The sequence below is a fragment of the Esox lucius genome, chromosome 2, assembly GCF_011004845.1.
Source record: "Esox lucius isolate fEsoLuc1 chromosome 2, fEsoLuc1.pri, whole genome shotgun sequence".
In the NCBI taxonomy this organism is placed as follows: Eukaryota; Metazoa; Chordata; class Actinopteri; order Esociformes; family Esocidae; genus Esox; species Esox lucius.
Window position 1 is genome coordinate 2,903,915 of NC_047570.1, and position 20,092 is coordinate 2,924,006.

The 20,092-nt window shown below is 40.8% G+C and overlaps 1 protein-coding gene across 1 annotated transcript in view; it reads left to right on the forward strand.

Annotated features, from left to right (window-relative positions):
• The window catches only part of si:ch211-288d18.1 (USP6 N-terminal-like protein), a 57,276-nt gene that overhangs the window by 26,428 nt on the left and 10,756 nt on the right, over nt 1–20,092 (forward strand). The window contains exons 3-8 of the mRNA XM_013131961.4: nt 1,606–1,691; nt 1,802–1,841; nt 5,568–5,648; nt 14,895–15,002; nt 18,032–18,141; nt 19,739–19,787. Of these exons, the coding sequence (XP_012987415.2) occupies nt 1,606–1,691; nt 1,802–1,841; nt 5,568–5,648; nt 14,895–15,002; nt 18,032–18,141; nt 19,739–19,787 (474 nt within the window). The remainder of the gene's footprint in view (nt 1–1,605; nt 1,692–1,801; nt 1,842–5,567; nt 5,649–14,894; nt 15,003–18,031; nt 18,142–19,738; nt 19,788–20,092) is intronic.

Here is a 20,092-nt window from a genome sequence, read left to right on the forward strand (position 1 = left end):
GTTCACTCTTATTGGAATGTGATTGTCGCTCAAACAAGAGAAACAGAATTCATGTTTGTGTGTGGTTTCTAAGCACGTTGTGTGTTGGTTGATGAAAAGGCCTAATAGCATGCCTGTGGTTTGTTGTGTAACAGTAAATGATTATATAAAGTAATACATCATGATTTTGCAGAGATTTAGATAGATACTCATGTGCAGCTAAAATAGTCACAGTTGCCAGGCAAACCATCATACTGTGGTGATGTAGGCCTGCCTGTGCTTTATGTTGTTAACCCTATAAAAGCTGGAAAAGTCCTTTCAAAATGATAGATTGAAGTTCTTCATGCGACCCAAATTGAAATTAGAGTTGGCAGACTGCAGACCCTGAACAGATAGAAAGAGAGAAACAGACAGCCATGGTAAGTGCAAGGGGTACACTGATTGATGAGGAGAGGTGGTGAGGGAGAGAGACAAGGAGAGAGGAAGTGAGTGAGAGAAGGGTATATAGGGAGTGAGAGAGTCAGTGCGCACGTGGGGAGGAGATTGAGCTAAATTTATCTCACAGTCAACAAGATGTGGGTAGGGGGACCCTGTCTACCCGAAGGAACAGCAGTAACAGGAGCCGTAACTTGACCATAGCAATCTATTAGACCACAGATCTGTGAACTTCAACAGAATCTTTGTTTCTCTGTAGGATTCTACCATCTAAAATATGTTTACATTCACTTATGAACTGAAGCATCACATCACACGCTGTCCCAGCGCTGACACACAGCAAAGGTGTTAAGTTTAAGGCAGTGTGCAATTTGGTTAGGTTGTGTGCCCTTTCTGTTTCAGCAAAAACGTGATTTTGGCTGCATTGACAAAAAAAGTGATGCAGTGTTGTTGATAGTGATAACAGGTTTCTAACAATCCACAGACATTTGAAGGAATGATGGGAAGTACAAGCAGGTTAAATAAAACCCATACAAATACGAACATCTGCAGACGGCTCGTGTATACCAATCTGTCCTCTTTGTCCCCCTTCCGCAGTTTCATTAAACCCCCCCCCCCCCCCATTTTACAGTTTCATTGTTTGTATCTTTTTCTCGCTCTCGTCTCTCTGTTTTTCCTCTAAGGCCTATTTACAGTGCCTTCTCAGAACCTGTCACTGACATCTTTAATCTGTGATGGCACAGATTTATTTCTGTACTGCATATTTATTGAGCCTTTCTCTCTTTTTCCACGTTCTGCCTTCTTGTAGCTTTCAATGCTTTGTAATAGTTGGACACATCCACATATTTAATTGGCTAGGCCTAAGAAACAAATTGTCTATGCCCCTGTGGTAATATCTGCTCCACATTGTAATGGAATAGAATTTGGTCATGGTTTAACAAAACATGGACACAATGAATCATTTGTATTGTCTTTGAGACAGGCACAGCAAGTATGATGCGCTCTTGTACTGAAAGATAATGTATTGTTCTGTAGAGAACAGTGGAAGCATGTGTTTTGCTAGTGCCTCCAATTCAAAAGGCCTAAAGCCTGCCTTAATAAAACAATTTAACCGCTTGACCGGCCGACTGACTGGTCCTTCTCCCATAGCCTGGTTTTGTTTCTGACATGTGTGAGTGTGTTTTATTCTAGGGCAGACATGAAGGGGTGGAGATTGACCCCTGGGAAGATGCAGACTACAGCATTTACAGAGTCATTGATCGCTTTGGATTCCTACAGTAAGTCAACCTATTGTTAATGCTTGTTCGTGTGTTAAATGGTAATTGCATGCTACCATACAAACTTGACTGGCAGAATCTGACTGCTGTTGTCTGTTCTTTTCCTGCAGTGAGGAAGAGCTTCCAACTCCTAGTGTGCATGAGGAGAAGGTATTATTATTATTATATTTAGCATCTTGTCCGCGGCAACTTGCAGGAGCAGTTAGGGTTAACTGTCTACCTTAAGGACAGAATGAAAGAGTTCTCACGTTGCTGGGTCCAGAGTTGGATCTAGCAACCTTTCAGTACAATTATGTACAGTTGTGCTCAAAAGTTTGCATACCCTTGGAGAATTGGTAATATACACTCACCTAAAGGATTATTAGGAACACCTGTTCAATTTCTCATTAATGCAATTATCTAATCAACCAATCTCCTGAACTCAAAACTGAATGTCAGAATGGGAAAGAAACGTGATTTAAGCAGTTTTGAGCGTAACATGGTTGTTGGTGCCAGACGGGTCGGTCTGAGTATTTCACAATCTGCTCAGTTTCTGGGATTTTCACGCACAACCATTTCTACGGTTTACAAAGAATGGTGTGAAAAGGGAAAAACATCCAGTATCCGGCAGTCCTGTGGGCGAAAATGCCTTGTTGATGCTAGCGGTCAGCGGAGAATGGTCCGACTGATTCAAGCTGATAGAAGAGCAACTTTGACTGAAATAACCACTCGTTACAACCGAGGTATGCAGCAAAGCATTTGTGAAGCCACAACACGCACAACCTTGAGGCGGATGGGCTACAACAGCAGAAGACCCCACCGGGTACCACTCATCTCCACTACAAATAGGAAAAAGAGGCTACAATTTGCACGAGCTCACCAAAATTGGACAGTTGAAGACTGGAAGAATGTTGCCTGGTCTGATGAGTCTCGAGTTCTGTTGAGACATTCAGATGGTAGAGTCAGAATTTGGCGTAAACAGAATGAGAACATGGATCCATCATGCCTTGTTACCACTGTGCAGGCTGCTGGTGGTGGTGTAATGGTGTGGGGGATGTTTTCTTGGCACACTTTAGGCCCCTTAGTGCCAATTGGGCATCGTTTAAATGCCATGGCCTACCTGAGCATTGTTTCTGACCATGTCCATCCCTTTATGACCACCATGTACCCATCCTCTGATGGCTACTTCCAGCAGGATAATGCACCATGTCACAAAGCTCAAATCATTTCAAATTGGTTTCTTGAACATGACAATGAGTTCACTGTACTGAAATGGCCCCCACAGTCACCAGATCTCAACCCAATAGAGCATCTTTGGGATGTGGTGGAACGGGAGCTTCGTGCCCTGGATGTGCATCCCACAAATCTCCATCAACTGCAAGATGCTATCCTATCAATATGGGCCAACATTTCTAAAGAATGCTTTCAGCACCTTGTTGAATCAATGCCACGTAGAATTAAGGCAGTTCTGAAGGCGAAAGGGGGTCAAACACAGTATTAGTATGGTGTTCCTAATAATCCTTTAGGTGAGTGTATGTACCATTTGTAAAGAAAACACAAGTGAGCAGGCAAAACATGTCTTTTCTTGAACTAATTTTCAACTATAAGTTATAACAGAATGGCACAATAATAAAACAAAAAATGGCAACAAAGAAAAAAATGAACTGACCCCTGTTCAAAAGTCTGCATACCCTTAGTTTTTAATATAGTGTATTGCCCCCTTTAGCATCATTCACAGCGTGCAGTGTTTTGTCATAGTTGTCTATGAGGCCCCGAATACTTGCAGGTGGTATAGCTGCCCATTTGTCTTGGCAAAATGCCTCCAGGTCATGCAAAGTCTTTTGGTCGTCTTGCACGAACCGCAAGTTGAGATCTTCCTAGAGTGGCTCTATGCTATTTAGGTCAGGATACTGTGATGGCCACTCCAAAACCTTTACCTTTTTCTGTTGTAACCACTGGAGGGTCAACATGGCTTTGTGCTTAGGGTCATTGTCATGCTGGAAAGTCCAAGTGCGTCCCATGTGCAGCTTTCGTGCAGAAGTCTGCCACTATTTTCTGATAACATGCTGCATTCATCTTGCCATCAATTTTCACAAGATTCCCCTGTGCCTTTAGAGCTCACACACCCATAAAACATCAGTGAGCCATCACCATGCTTCATGGTGGGGATGGTGTTCTTTACACAATAGGTCTTGGTGTTGTTGGGTATATTGTAACTGGGCTTTTTTGAGGCATTTCTGGCAACAGCTTCCTTCTGGCAACTCGACCATGGAGCAAATTTTTGTTCAAGTATCATCATATTGTGCTCCTTGAAACAACCACACCGTCTTTTTCCAGAACAGCCTGTATATCTCCTGAGGTTACCTGTGGGTATTTCTTTGTATCCCAAACAATTCTTCTTGAAGTTTTGGCTGAAATCTTTCTTGGTCTACCTGACCTTGGATTGGTATCAAGAGATCCCTGAATGTTCCACTTCTTAATAAATGATGGCATTTGCAAGCCTATCTTTTTATATCCTTTTCCATCTTAATAAAGTTCCATTACCTTGTTATGCAAGTCTTTTGACAGTTCTTTTCTGTTCCCCATGGCTCAGTATTGAGCCTGCTCAGTGCATCCACATGTGAGCTAACAAACTCATTGACTATTTATACACAGACACTAATTATAATTTAAAAAGCCTCAGATGCGGGAAATTAAACTTTATTTGCCATTTTCACCTGTGTTCAAAACCTTGTGTGTTTGTAATGCCAAACATTCAAGGGTATATAAGCTTTTGATCAGGGCCATCGGGGTGATTTCAGTTGTCATTATGATTTAATAAGGAGCCAAACAATTATGTGATAATAAATGGCTTCATATGATCACTATCCTTAAATAAAAGACATTTTTTTGCATGATCAGTCATATTATTCAAATCAATGCCACAATTTCTGACAGGGTCTGCAAACTTATGAGCACAACTGTATGTACACTACCATTCAAAAGATTGGGGTTTCTTACAAATGTCCTTGTTTTTGAAAGAACCTATTTTTTCATCCATTAAAATAACATCAAATTGATGATCACATAGCCTTTTAAAATTATAAACTTGGATTAGTAAACACAATGTGGCATTTGAACACAGGAATGGTGGCTGCTGATAATGGTCCTCTGTACACCTGTGTAGATATTCTATTAAAAATCTGCAGTTTCCAGCTACAATAGTCATTCACAACATTAGCAATGTCTGTTCAATTTTATTGTATTTCAATGGACAAACAAATGCTTTTCTTTCAAAAACAAGGAAATTTGTAACCGACCCCAAACCTTTGACCGGAGGTATGCTGATCAGAACCTTAGCCAAAATGACACACTGTATAGTTTCAGTTAGCTGGTTAACAGGAGCCACTGAACAACATTTTGAAGTGTGACAAATTACATATAGGTGCCAGGTGAGGTGTAATGTTCTGTGATGTATGTGTGCGCGCGCGCATGTGTGTCTATTACCCACTAGCAGGGGCACACACAACAGGCACCCATCTAAGGAAAAGTTGATCTTCATCTCACAAACTCCTGAAAGGGAAACCCTGCTCTGTGATTTATCTTAGAACCCAAGTTCTAAGTAATTAGTTGAAAGCACTGGTCATCATTTGAGAAGCTTTTCTCAATGTGAAATGCCATTAGAGTGCATACCATCAAATTACATTGTAATGAGGGCAGCAAACCAGATTCTCACGTGAGATCCCAAAGATCTTATGATCCCACAAATCAAATACGTTCGTATGCAGTTTAGAAATAATAAAAAAATACATATATAACCTGTTCTGTATGCATCTCATATCTAGTGACTATATCTTGATATTACATACTTTAATATTTGAACTGGTTTAATGTGTCTCTTTTGTGTCATCCTGAAAGAAAAAGCACCTGGAGATTGAGAGAGTGGAGAAATGGCTAAAAATGGTGAAGAAATGGGAAAAATACAAAAACAGCGACAGGGTGAGCATTTCACTTTTACACTAAAGGCTGATTTATGCTTCAATGTCAAATGTGTCTCCGTAGGATCACCGCAGAGAGACGTACAGGTCCGCACAGCCAGGCCGCATAGGCTACACGCACCACCTCAAAAATCTAAAACTGCGTAGCTACGCATATGTGAACCACAGAGCCGCACAAACGATGATTGTTTGGATGGCGGAGGGGGGGTTTTATACAGAGTAGGGAATTCCGGTAAATTTTAACTTCCTGTATGAACAAAAACGAAGCAACAATGGAGTCTGAAGGCATGGCTCAAATCGAGGAACATTTGATAGTATTTGACAAATTTTGGGTGAAGAACCAGCAAATTGTGGAATGTGTAAGCTGATGAGGGACAAATATGTTAGAATAAAGAAGTAATGGAAGAGAAAAAGTGGCGATACAGGAGTGAAAATAGTACCTCAGTTTTCTATAATGCTTTCTTGGCTGTATAATACTAGTCTGCTAAATGGCATACGTATAATGTCCGTTACTGTTGAAACAAGGTGCTGCCATCTTCGTTTACGAACTCGGGGCTAGTGGGGTTCGACTTTCCGAGTTGGAATTCCGACATGAGGAGGCGTTTCAGTTGAAACTTCCCAATTACAAATGGAACACACCATTGTATTATAAATTATATAGGAAAATGACTAATTCTAATTTAGTAGTAATTTATCTTTCAATAAGCTTCTGTAATTTGTTTTCTGTAATAATGTTTTGCGCTCTCCAAATCTATTGTAATTCTAGCTTTTGAAACCCCTCAAAATTTAAATAATTTATTCACTGATTCAAATTTAGATTTTTCAGTATCGTGTGGGGAATCCCATCTTTGATTGACTATATCATGTCTCAGATTTCAAGTTTTCCTCCTTTCAGATACAGTCTCTCACATATGATTTAAATCACTCTTGCAACAGGCCCTTCAAAAAGCATACAGTATCTCACGAAAGTGAGTACACCCTCCACATTTTTGCAAATATTTGATTATATCTTTTCATGTGACAACACTGAAGAAATGACACTTTGCTACATTGTAAAGTACTGAGTGTACAGCTTGTATAACAGTGTAAATTTGCTCTCCCCTCAAAACACACAGCCATTAATGTGTAAACCGCTGGAAGCAAATGTGAGTACACCCCTAAGTGAAAATTTCAAAATTGGGCCCAAAGTGTCAATATTTTGTGTTGCCACTATTATTTTACAGCACTGTCTTAACCCTCTTGGGCATGGAGTTCACCAGAGCTTCACAGATCGCCACTGGAGTCCTCTTCCACTCCTCCATGACGACATCATGGAGCTGGTGGATGTTAGAGACCTTGCGCTCCTCCACTTTCCATTTGAGGTTGCCCCACAGATGCTCAATAGGGTTTAGGCCAATCCATCACCTTTACCCTCAACTTCTTTAGCAAGACAGTGGTCGTCTTGGAGGTGTGTTTGCGGTCGTTATCATGTTGGAATACTGCCCAGTCTCCGAAGGGAGGGGATCATGCTCTGCTTCAGTATGTAACAGTACATGTTGGAATTCATGGTTCCCTCAATGAACTGTAGCTCCCCAGTGCTGGCAGAACTCATGCAGCCCCAGACCATGACACTCCCACCACCATGCTTGACTGTAGGCAAGACACACTTGTCTTTGTACTCTCTATCTGGTTGCCGCCACACATCTGAACCAAATACGTTTATCTTGGTTCCAGTAATCCATGTCCTTAGTCTGTTTGTCTTCAGCAAACTGTTTGCAGGCTTTCTTGTGCATCATCTTTAGAAGAGGCATATGGTCTGAGCACCCCTTCAACCTCTGCAGCAATGCTGGCATCACTCATACGTCTATTTCCCAAAGACAACCTCTGGATATGACGCTGAGCATGTGCACTCAACTTCTTTGGTCGACAATGGCGAGACCTGTTCTTAGTGGAACCTGTCCTGTTAAACCGCTGTATGGTCTTGGCCACCGTGCTGCAGCAGGGTCTTGGCAATCAGGGTCTTGGCAATCTTCTTATAGCCTAGGCCATCTTTATTTAGAGCAACAATTCTTTTTTCAGATACTCAGAGTGTTCTTTACCATGAGGTTCCATGTTGAACTTCCAGTTTGCCAGTATGAGGGAGTGTGTGAGCGATAACACCTAACCCATTCACACCTGAGACCTTGTAACACTAACAAGGGGTGTACTCACTTTTGTTGCCAGCGGTTTAGACATTAATGGCTTTGTGTTGAGTTATTTTGAGGGGACAGCTAATTTACACTGTACAAGATGTACACTCACTACTTTACATTGTAGCAAAGTATGATTTCTTCAGTGTTGTCACATGAAAAGATATAATCAAATATTTGCAAAAATGTGAGGGGTGTTCTCATTTTTGTAAAATACTGTGTGTGTTGTGAATCATATCCCATTACTATTGTAAGGATTGTCTGGAAGAGTTGACCCGATGGAGTGTCTTAGCAATAGACACAACATGAGTGACAGTAGAGGGTACATACAGGGAGGAAGGAGACTATGTGAGGACAAAGATCTTCAGGATGACAGGCTTTCAGTTGGAATTCCCCGTCTGTGTGTTATAGTTTAAAATGCTGTATATTTGAAATTTCACTGGTTATTGTATGAAACTTCATATTACATTGTACAGTGATGGAAAAAAGTATTTGATCCCCTGCTGATTTTGTATGCTTGCCCACTGACAAAGGACATAGTTTGGTTGAAATGTTTGCGTGCTTTGCAAGACAAAGGATTTCTCTTCTCCTGTTTCCATGTCTGAAGTCATTGGACTTTGATAAATGCTAAAAATCACTCCATCCATGTATCCCCATTTATTTTGATTTGAGATGGATACTTTTATGAGATGGATACTTTTGGTTACTTTTATGTTTTGCAGAAAATCATTTCACTCCCTCTTAAAGGGATGATTGCGTGTCTAGTGTAAGTACATGTAACACATGCATAATGAAACGCAGATTATGGTATCCTAATAACTTGCATGATAGCTTATTTTTGACCTTAGGCCAATTAAGCAGAGTGAGGTTCTTACATGACTAATGTTATACTTGGCCTACTTCCATAGTCAGCTTTAATATAATGTTATATGTGTGTGTGTAAACATGCTTATTGACACTTCTTTATTGTAATAAAAATTAACAGCATAATAGCAACAGAGGTTTAAGGTATTATGCACTCCTTACTCTTGAACATTTTAAGAATGGTGTAGGACATGGCAGTAAGTATCTTCTCTCCTTCCAGAATGTAGATGTCCCACAGCCGGAGAGTAAGTGTGAATGGGGTCTGTGATGATAAGAGACAAAAAGGATTTCCCATTCTTATAATCAAATTATTCCATCATACAATTTGGTAAATGTTCTAAACATTGGTCTGTATATGCTATAGTGTATACAGTGAGGGAAAAATCTATTTGATTCCCTGCTAATTTTGTATGTTAGCCCACTGACAAAGAAATGGTCAGTCTATCATTTTAATGGTAAGTTTATTTGAACAGGGAGAGACAGAGTGCTCCTAATCTCAGCTTGTTACCTGTATAAAAGACACCTGTCCACAAAAGCAATCAATCAATCAGATTCCAAACTCTCCACCATGGCCAAGACCAAAGAGCTGTCCAGGGATGTCAGGGAAGATTGTAGACCTACACAAGGCTGGAATGGGTTACAAGACCATCGCCAAGCAGCTTGGTGAGAAGGTGACAACAGTTGGTGAGATTATTCACAAATGGAAGAAACAACATGTGTTTCAGACCATGTCTGTTGACACTCTCCACTGCTAGTCTGTTGTCAGTACTGACCAAACACCATCCCTGTCATCTTTATGTGGTTCTTTCACCTTTACGCAACTGTCCCCTGGAATGTGGCCTTTGCTTAGTTTGTCTTGTGTGACAGATGGCATGGCAACCTACCCATTGGGGCCCATTTATCCTGTTGCCACTCTTTTTTGGGCGGGTTGACTAGGCACCTCAAGTCAGTAGTCAGCCTCTCTGGCTTATGTGCTGTGTATTGTCCCCATAGTGACAACGAAGTGACTGAGTGAAAGTGAAGCTTTGGGTATGACTATACCATTTGTTCCCTGAGGGAGAAAATGAGGTGAAAGGGATAGTTTGTCCACTTACCAAACGATATTCCTGAAGCTTGGTGAGAAGGCAACAACTGTTGGCGCAATTATTAGAAAAGTTCAAGATGACGGTCAATCTCCCTCGGTCTGGGGCTCCATGCAAGATCTCACCTTGTGGGGCATCAATGATCATGAGGAAGTTGAGGGATCAGCCCAGAACTACACAGCAGGACCTGGTCAATGACCTGAAGAGAGCTGGGACCACAGTCTTAAAGAAAACCATTAGTAACACACTAAGCCGTCATGGATTAAAATCCTGCAGCGCATGCAAGGTCCCCCTGCTCAAGCCAGCGCATGTCCAGGCACGTCTGAAGTTTGCCAATTAACTTCTGGATGATCCAGAAGAGGAATGGGAGAAGGTCATGTGGTCTGATGAGACAAAAATAGAGCTTTTTGGTCTAAACTCCACTCGCCTTGTTTGGAGGAAGAAGAAAGATGAGTACAACCCCAAGAACACCATCCCAACCGTGAAGCATGGAGGTGGAAACATAATTCTTTGGGGATGCTTTTCTGCAAAGGGGACAGGACGACTGCACTGTATTGAGGGGAGGATGGATGGGGCCATGTATCGCGAGATCTTGGCCAACAACTTCCTTCCCTCAGAGCATTGAAGATGGGTCGTGGCTGGGTCTTCCAACATGATGACCCGAAACACACAGCCAGGGCAACTAAGGAGTGTCTCCGTAAGAAGTATCTCAAGGTCCTGGAGTGGCCTAGCCAGTCTCCAGACCTGAACCCAATAGAAAATCTTTGGAGGGAGCTGAAAGTCCGTATTGCATAGCAACAGCCCCGAAACCTGAAGGATCTGTATGGAGGAGTGGGACAAAATCCCTGCTGCAGTGTGTGCAAACCTGGTCAAGAACTACAGGAAACGTATGATCTCTGTAATTGCAAACAAAGGTTTCTGCTTTTCTGATGTATCAAATACTTATGTCATGCAATACAATGCAAATTCTGTGTCAGAGGTTCTATTTCTAGAAGTCCTTGGGCCAATGTTTCCAAGTCCATTGGTACTTGGGCCAGAGGTATATGGGTTACCGGAGTCAGAGGTTCCTGTGTCAGGGGTTTCTAGGTCACCTGTCTCAGGTGTTCCTGGAACACTTGGATCAGGGATTCCTGGGTCAGGGTTTCCTGGATCACTTGAATCAGGGGTTCTGGGGTCAGGGGTTCCGGGATCAGGGGCTCCTGGTTCACTTGGGTCAGGGGTTCCTGGGCCAGATGTTTCTGGGTCAGTTGTGTCTGAGGTAGATTAACTACTTCCATGGAGTCAGCAAATAGGGATCCTAATCCAAAATCTACTTTTTTGGTAGGTTTGTTTGTGGGAAACAAATCTTTAATCATTATTGATACATTTTCCTGATCATCCTATGGTGGGGCTTTATTCCGGTAGTCAGGGCTATCAGACTTTTAGAAGAACTATCCAGCATGGACATAATGTCCTCCTGGATGGCTAGATCCCAGAACCAAATGAGGTAACAGTTCCTTGGTGGGGCCTGAGACACTCTACCAGCTGGGGGATAAATCAGGGCTATCCTGGTTCTCACCTGTCGAGTGTTATTCATCCCACAAATCCAATAGGGCCTGGTCTCTGGATGGACCACACTGGGTGTTGGGACAGGTTCCTGCTGGACCACAATGACTGTCTGGAGTGGTTCCTGGACCACATTGGGTGTTAGGGTAGGTTAGTAAGGAGCCTACCTTGCAAGGGTGGGGTGCTAGCCCATTTGGGTACCATGGGAGGCATCAAGGTGTCCATGAAGTCCTGGAGATATGGATTCTGAAACTTGATGTCTGTCAACATGGTAAGGAAGCAATATGTGATAGGCTCCTGGAATAAACTGGGCAGTGAGAGAGGTTTCTTCTGGGCGTCACCCGGGGTCAGCAGAGGTTCCTGGGCATCAGTTTGATGTTTCCTGGGCCTCTCTTGTCCTCTGGCGGTTCAGTGGTCTAGCGGGGGTTTTGGCTGTGGTCTCAGAGCTACACTCAGCAAACAGCCTGGCCCAGGTCAGTGATGGCTCTACCCTGCAGGGGTGGGGTGCTGGCCCAATGTTTGGGTACCATGGGAGGCATCAAGGTGTCCATGACATCATAAAAAAAATATTGATTCTTCAACTTGATGACCAACAACATGGTAAGAAACCAAAATTCCTTAAAGAATCTGTTCATAATTAAAGAAGCAGCAAATTCGTATAGAGAAAGTAAACAATATCCACACTTTTTGTCTGCCAGGCATCTTTATTTTAATGTGTAATGGAATTTTTTTCTATGTCGTCACAAATGGCCCATCATCCTGTGATCTTGAATAGTGAGAGTTAGAATTCTAATTTCAAATTGTATGGTAACGACATAAAAGGATGGTCCCTCTGTGACATCATCAACAAGTCATTGATCTAAATGAAGGCAAAGAACTTTAGCTTGTACATTTAATTTGCATCTTGCATACCATTTTGTCACAACATTTGAAGCCTTGTTAATTCCCCCAAAGAGCACAGTTTGCATGAAATAAACCAGCGATAGTCCTTTCAATAAAATCAATTAAACGTTGTGCTGTGCTTGCAAAGCCTTTACATTTGTATAACACTTTATTAGAATACTGTATGCAACTTCCATGCAGATGGCATATGCACGCAGTTGTCCATTTAAAAATAACTCTACACCAATCTACAGTAAGTCGTTCTGGGTCTGTATTCATAAAGCATCTGAGGTCAAATGAGATTCCCCATGTGTGTAATCTTTCTGGTATGTCTAATAGTAATAATAGAAGCAGCTTGTATAGCTATTGTCATAGAATCTCAGAGAGCTAAAACAGCAAAAAAGAAACACCACTATGTCATGAGGTCAACTGATAAGTACCATCTCTGTAAATACTGCGACTGGCTATAAAATATCGTAGCCAGATGTCCAGACTAGGGATGTCACGAGAACCGATTCTTCGGGTACCAAGTCGATGACAAAATTCTGAAAACATGATGGTACTCATGTTTGTAAAGTACGGCTGTGCCTCACCATTGTTCAAAACAGAGTCTGTGAAATTAGGTGCTATATACTTTGTTGCAGGTGTGTTGGCAGCATCTGTATAGGCCAGATAGTTGTACAGTGCAGCACAGGCCTTCACAATGTGTACATTTGTCTGGTAGGAATTCCAATGGTCTGCCTAGAATTCTCCACCTTGTGACCGTCATACCAAATGAATTCTCAATCACACGTGAATGTATATAGTTGTAGATCCTCTTGCTTTTGTCCAGATTGGCATACATTGAATTTTAAAATAACAAAACACCCACTGACTTCAAACTGCTTGTGGTTGTACTGTACTTGTACTGTTCAATGACAAAGTTGAATCTATTGTCAGTGAACAATTGCAGTACAAAGAAATGCAGTGTGTGTCTAACCAGAAGTGCAAATAGAGGGCCAACTATTTACAAGTATTAAGTATGTTTATATACAAGTATGTATAGATTCTAAATGTGCAATGGAAGCAAATAGAAGGCAGAACATTTGCAAGTATTACATATAAATCTATTATTAATCTAATATATTATCTGCTTATGATTTAACCCTCCAAATAATTTCAGAATATCAATAAACAATTGCTTAATTCTAAAAGGGCTTAATCAGATTTACATGTGATGGAACAGCAGCATCTCCAACGATGACATGGGGATGGTGACTCCTATCCCAGGAATGTTTGCAGGTGGAGGGATAGCAATTGTCCCCTGAAGCAGGATTGCGTGAAGTGGGTGGCTTGATGTGTAATAAAGGGTTTCAAGCAATGCAGAAGATCATTGAAACGATTAGCCGACGCACCATTCCATAAACCGTCTTCCCCAATTTAGTTAGCTACCTATAGACTCTGTGCACCAGCGTAGTGACAAACGTCCGCTTTTGTGTAGAAGTCGGTATTGCAGTTTCCGGTTTACTTACTAATACTCATCCGTATTAGTAAAACCTAAACTCACAACAAGATGAGTGATGCTGTTGTACGGAAAAAAAAGAAATATAATGTACGTGACTCATTTAAGTTTCAAGGTACAACTTGTGCATCATTTTAATCACGAGAATGTCCTCTTTTTAATAAAATATGGCTTGTGCCATTCAATGACTTTAAACACTAGACTAGAAATAGTCAGAAAAGGCGATTTTTTTATATACTTCCACGTAACGCAGGTTTAAGCACAATTAATACCATATAGGACGAGATGTTTACTTCCTATGCCAGTTGTTATTTTTCATTTTCGTTGTGAAATGAAGTTACAGTAGTAAAATAAAAGAGGAGATCTGTTTTGGTGCTTTTTTGAGGCTATGGAATTTTAAGCTAAATTCAGGTTAGAAGAGGCTGAACGAAGGTTCATTTCAATTCACTTGCTATGGGGACGTGCTAGCGTTCCAGCTCAGCCAGCGTTCTTTTGCCGTTTTTGAGGCTAGGGTGAATTTTTATGCTTTCTATTGTCCTGCCTAATACTACACTAAAAAGGAACACGTCGCTAACTAGCTTAGCCGATAGCCGGCCGGCACACCACAGTAAACTACTTACCCTCGTAGTTGTGCAGATAACTCGATACGTAGAGTTTGAATCCCTTGTTCTGCTTGCCTGTTGGAGCAGGGGACCAGGTATCAACAATTCGATGAACATCACTAATGCTTATTTTAGGCAGGTCTTGGAGACATCTACTAAAAACTGAAATTATGGGTGACGCGGGTGATCGCCTTAAGTAAACCGGAAAATGATATGCCAACATCTGGCTAAAGTGGAAGTTCGTCCATACGCTTGTGCACAGAGCCTATTATATTGTTGTTTACTACTATACAGATACTTCTTCTGTGAAGCTTTCCTGCACTATAGGCCAACAAACCAACATTTTGCATGACATCGCCCCCTAGTGCTAAGAATTGTAATGGCTATCTACATAACAACGCCAAACAAGGCCTCACAACTATAAATGCTGAGCATGTCTCATGACACCTGCACATGACATTAACAACGCAGACCTGCAGAAGCATAAATCAGCCTTTAATACACACACACACCTTACTTGTGTCTAGAAATGTTTATATGTTTCTGAAATGCATGAAGTAACTCATGCATTTGTTTACACACTGTTCCCCTGTATCCCTTCAGATGGTGAAGAGGGTGTATAAGGGCATCCCTCTGCAGCTGAGAGGCCAGGCCTGGGTCTTGATGCTGGGTGTGGACAAGGTGAAAAATGAGAACATGGGGAAGTATGAGGTAAATACATATACTTATATACTTATAATTGCAGTACTCTCCCTCTTGATTTAGCTTTGCCTGTGTTTACTACTGTCACTGTTGTACAACCCTTTTTCCAAAAGATTCTGGACGATATGTAAAATGTAAAGAAAAACAGACTACAATGATGTGCAATGTTGTGCAAATCATTAAAACCCTATAGTTAATACAAAATAGTACAAAGACAACAAATCAAAATGTTGAAACTGAGAAACTTTATTTCTTTCTTGAAAAATAAATGCCCACTTTAAATTTGTTGCCATCAACCTGTTTGAGCCTGGGACAGGCGCAACAAAAGACTGGATATTTTATGAAATGCTAAATAAAAGTTGGTGTAACATCTCATTAGGTTAATTGGCAACAGGTCAGTAACATGACTGGGAAAAAAGAGCATACCAGTGAGGATGTTTTTCAGAAGTAAAGATGGGGAGAGGTTCACCACACTGTGAATGACTGAGCAGGTAAATTATGCAACAATTTAAGAATAATCCAACCTAAAATTGCAAAGAGTTTGGATATCTCATCATCAGCTGTACATAATATCAATAAAAGATTAAGAGACTCAGGAGAAATCTCTGTACACAAGGTGCCATGTGACAGTGCCAAAAACCTGAACAATAAGTAGTCCCCGAACTGTTGATGAAAAGTTTATGAATTGCAACCATTTTCATACAAACTCTCCTTATTTCAGGGTCTCAAATGTAATTGAACAAATGAACACAATCATAAATAAAATCCTCCTTTGTGGGCAGTGACTGCTTGAAGTCTGGAACACATGGATATCATCAAACTCTGGGTTTCCTCCTTTGTGATGTATTGCCAGGGCTTTACTGCAGCTGTCTTCAGTTGTTGTTTGTTCGTGGGTCTTTCAGCGTTAAGTTTTGTCTTCAGCAAGTGAAATGCATGCTTGATCAGGTTGATGTCAGATGATTAACTTGGCCATTGCAGAATATTCCACTTCTTTGACTTAAATAACTCCAGTGTTGCTTCTGTAAAGTGAAGCGACGTCCAATCAACTTTGCTGAAATTGGCTAAATCTGAGCAGACAATATATCCCTATACACTTCAGAATTCATCTGGCTGCTTCTATCTTTTGTCACATCAGTAATAAACACTAATGACCCAGTGCCATTGAAAGCCATGCATGCCCATGCCATCACACTGCCTCCACCGTGTTTTACATATGATGTGGTATTTTGGATCATGAGCTGTTCCAAGCCTCCTCCATACTTTTTTCTTCCCATCATTCTGGTACAGGTTTATCTTAGTTTCATCTGTCCAAAGAATGCTGTTCCAGAATTGGACTGGCTTTTTTAGATGTTTTTAGCAAAGTCTAATCTGGCCTTTCTGTGTGGTCCAATCCAACAGACGAGCTACTGTACGTACCACACACGTACCACTTACCTGAGCATTGTTGCAGACCATGTGCACCCTTTCATGGCAACGGTATTCCCTGATGGCATTGGCCTCTTTCATCTAATCTAATCTACCTGAAACAGACATTATATTCTGAGTCATTACACTCACCAAGCTTTCTTGGAGAACCAAATGTCAACATCGCTAATTTGTGATCAGTAGCACAGTAAAAACCATAGCCGCTAAGCTATTCATGTTTATGACACCAGTAGTAGCCGCAGCCACAAAGCTACAACTGTTATGGACACTCATGCCATTTTTCTCCTTCCTTATTTTTTCTGCCCTGCTCACATACAAGCGTTTCATATTTTAAATAAAGATCTAATAACTTATGTAGCATAGCAGGCTCAGGCTGACTGAGTAAGCCACCTAACGTCTTTCAGGCTGCTTCGGTGAGGTAGAATATGGGACAGACCAATAGGGTAAGATTATTTGTATTACATTATTTGTTCAGTCTGAAAGGCATGATTTATTGTAATCATTTTGAGCAACATAATCAGATTTTAAGACAAAAAAGAATTACAAAAAACTATGTTTTGTTATATTTTAAATTGTATTTGTTTGAATTTTCATGGGGGCCTATGCCTTCTGGGGCCGTTGGCGGCTGCCTACCTTGCCTAATGGTACCGACTGCCCCTGGCCATGGACAATGTATTCTCTACTGGTTCTGGAAAGTAAACATTGTTAAACTGGAACCGATGTGTTTTGGAGTTAACAAGTGTACCCAGAATCTAACAATGCAGCCACTCTTATACACTAAACTTATACACACACATCGTCTTCTCTATGCAGTTTATAAGTGTATCATTACCAAACTACAGGGATTTGATAGAGTGCTTCAACCAGTCAGTTGCTGTCTGAAGCCAATGATCACTCATCTAATCTCTTGTAGGACTGCTACTTGAGGTCACAGGGAATGTGAAGTTGTTTTACCAGGCTATGCTACATTGACTTAATTTTTAAATAGCTAACAGTAGTAATTACTCTTCTCCATTGAGTGAAATGTATGCACTTACTATCGTAAATTCCTCTGTATCAGAGAGTCTGCTATAGGAACATGTAAATGTATGTGACTGTAGTATAAGCTTTATTCCACAAAAGGCAAGGGGAGTGTGAGTGTGTGGGGGGATCTAAATACCCCATCCACCATGCGGATCATCTTTCATCGCTGTAGTGCCATAAGTGCTGATCCCCAGACATTGTAATGTTATGAACCAATTCATGTTTATAGGAACGTTACTTTTCCACAACTACCCTCCTCCCGCCTGCCCACTCGTCGATTCATTCAGCAAGATTATAGTAGTGACATTGTTTAGGATTTGTCATCGGGTGCAGGGCTCCATAAAGGGAGGATTATATGTTCTGTGAGATGAAAACAGACAGATGGTCTTGACATGGAGGACATAGAAAGAACACACAACACATTTGGATGAAAGATTTTTTGACTAGAGATTAATTCACATAAAGTTGATAAGAAACTATTTTACCTGCTTATACTGTAGAATGCTTTTTATCCATACTCTTGCTGTACATTTACACAATTTTATGTATGACATGAAGGAAATTAACATTGTTTACATTTACTTTTTCAGAAGATGAAGGAACAGGCTAGAATATATTCCCAGGAAATCAAACAGATCGATCTAGACGTGAACAGGACATTCAGAAACCACATCATGTTCATGGACCGATTCGGAGTCAAGTGAGTAAGAACCAGTATTCTGCACTAAAGATGCAGTCTGGGATATTTGAAATCATAAAAATATTTTTTAAACCTAAATTTTTGTGCTGGATGTCATTGGATGTCTTTTGTACTCTGTGTGTAAGTTGAATCACTATAACACCTCAGTTGGTATCAATTCCAAGTTTTAAAGCCATGCGTTTTGATGACATGGGGCACCAATCAGCAAATGCATTACACAATTTCTGGGCCCCCATTTTGTCTCGACAGTGTCATTTTAACAGCAGGGGACAAAAATGACACACTGCATTTTTATGGGTGGGGGGTTCATGTATGTCACAAGAGTACTGATCCTGCATCAGATCTCCCATTTAACATTATTTAATATGGTATTCAGTTTTGCCATATGATAAGACTGATTCCAAAATAGACACCCTGTCAGGCTCGAATGGAGCAGAAAGAAGAAGTCGTACTGATGACGGTTATTTAATAATTCCAAAATGGTGTAGCCCAACAATGCTCTAGCAGGTGAGACAATAACACACAAAGACAGGGGGAGCAGAGGGAACATATATACTGGGGGGAATGATGAGAATGAGAACCAGGTGTGCTAAACAAGACAACAGGTGAAATGAATGAATGAGATAGGTGGTGGTGTTAGAAGTCTGGTGAAGTCGACCGCTGGAGCCTGCCTGCTGCAGGGGGAGGAGAGGCAGCAGAGGGCGCAGTCGTCTGGAGAGGCTTTTTTTCAGAAGTTGTAGTCTACTTGGATTTCAGTGATTCGATAGGACAACATTCATAAGAATTGAATAAATAGAACTGTCTCTGTTCAGTTTAACAAATCACATATTATATTTCCTGCTAATATGTCAAGTGAAACTCCAGATGAATAACCTTTGAAAACCGTCTCCTGGACTCTGAACAGTGTTTCCAAGACTGAACGCTGGCCTGTTAACAGTAGAGTGTGTGTGTGTCAACAAAATGCTAGTAAGAACTGTAAACATGTGTTAGAGAGAGAGTGCAAGAAAAAAAGAGAGAGCACGCGTATGCATGTGTGACGGTTTGTTTCGAATGTGAGCCAGAAGCCCAGTGATGACACTAACAGTTTAATAAATCACAGGCCTATTCTAGAAGTCGGGTGGAAAGTCTGGCACATCCAGAAGTTCCTCCCTGCCTGCACACACACTACATTCTTCAATACTTAAAGCAAGAAATCATGTTAAAATAAAGCACAGAAAAGCCAGGGCATATGGGATGTAGTTTGTTGAGTTGTTCAAGTTGCCCATAATCAAAGGTTATGCTTCATACATTTTAACTCTTAATGTCATTTCCAGTTTAGTAGTTGGCTTAGTAGAGTTGTTCACAGCATGTTACAAGTTATTATGCCTAGTTAGAGTCTTTTGTACCTCAATTGATAGCACACCGCACTTGCTATACCAGGGTCCTGGGTTTGATTGCAACTGGGGTCAAATGAAATAATTTATGCACCCAATACTGTAAACTAACACTGGTGAATGACAAAAATGTGAATGTCTCAACAAAAGAAATCTCAATAATTCTGAATATGGCAACTAATGTGTCCTTGCATGTGACTGGCCTCTCCTGTGCGGCTTTACAGGCAGCAGTCTTTATTCCATGTGCTGTCTGCTTACTCAGTCTACAACACGGTGAGTTTGTGTTTGTTGTCACGGTAAAAAAAAAATTACAACTCTGCTTTATCAGGTATTTACAAATCTTAGGTTAAGAAACTAATGAAAAAAAATGAAGGTGGAACCTAAATATTTATAAATGTTATGTATTTTGAATTTAGTAAATCAGTAAAATTATTTGTGTTATTTGTGTCACCTATGTTATTTATGTTGTTTATAAATATTTTTAGTCTTGCATTAGGATTCTGACCTATATGGTTATTTGAAAATGAATACAGCAGGAGAAACTATGACTGGTAATCAATGAGAACTAGTTTGATTTC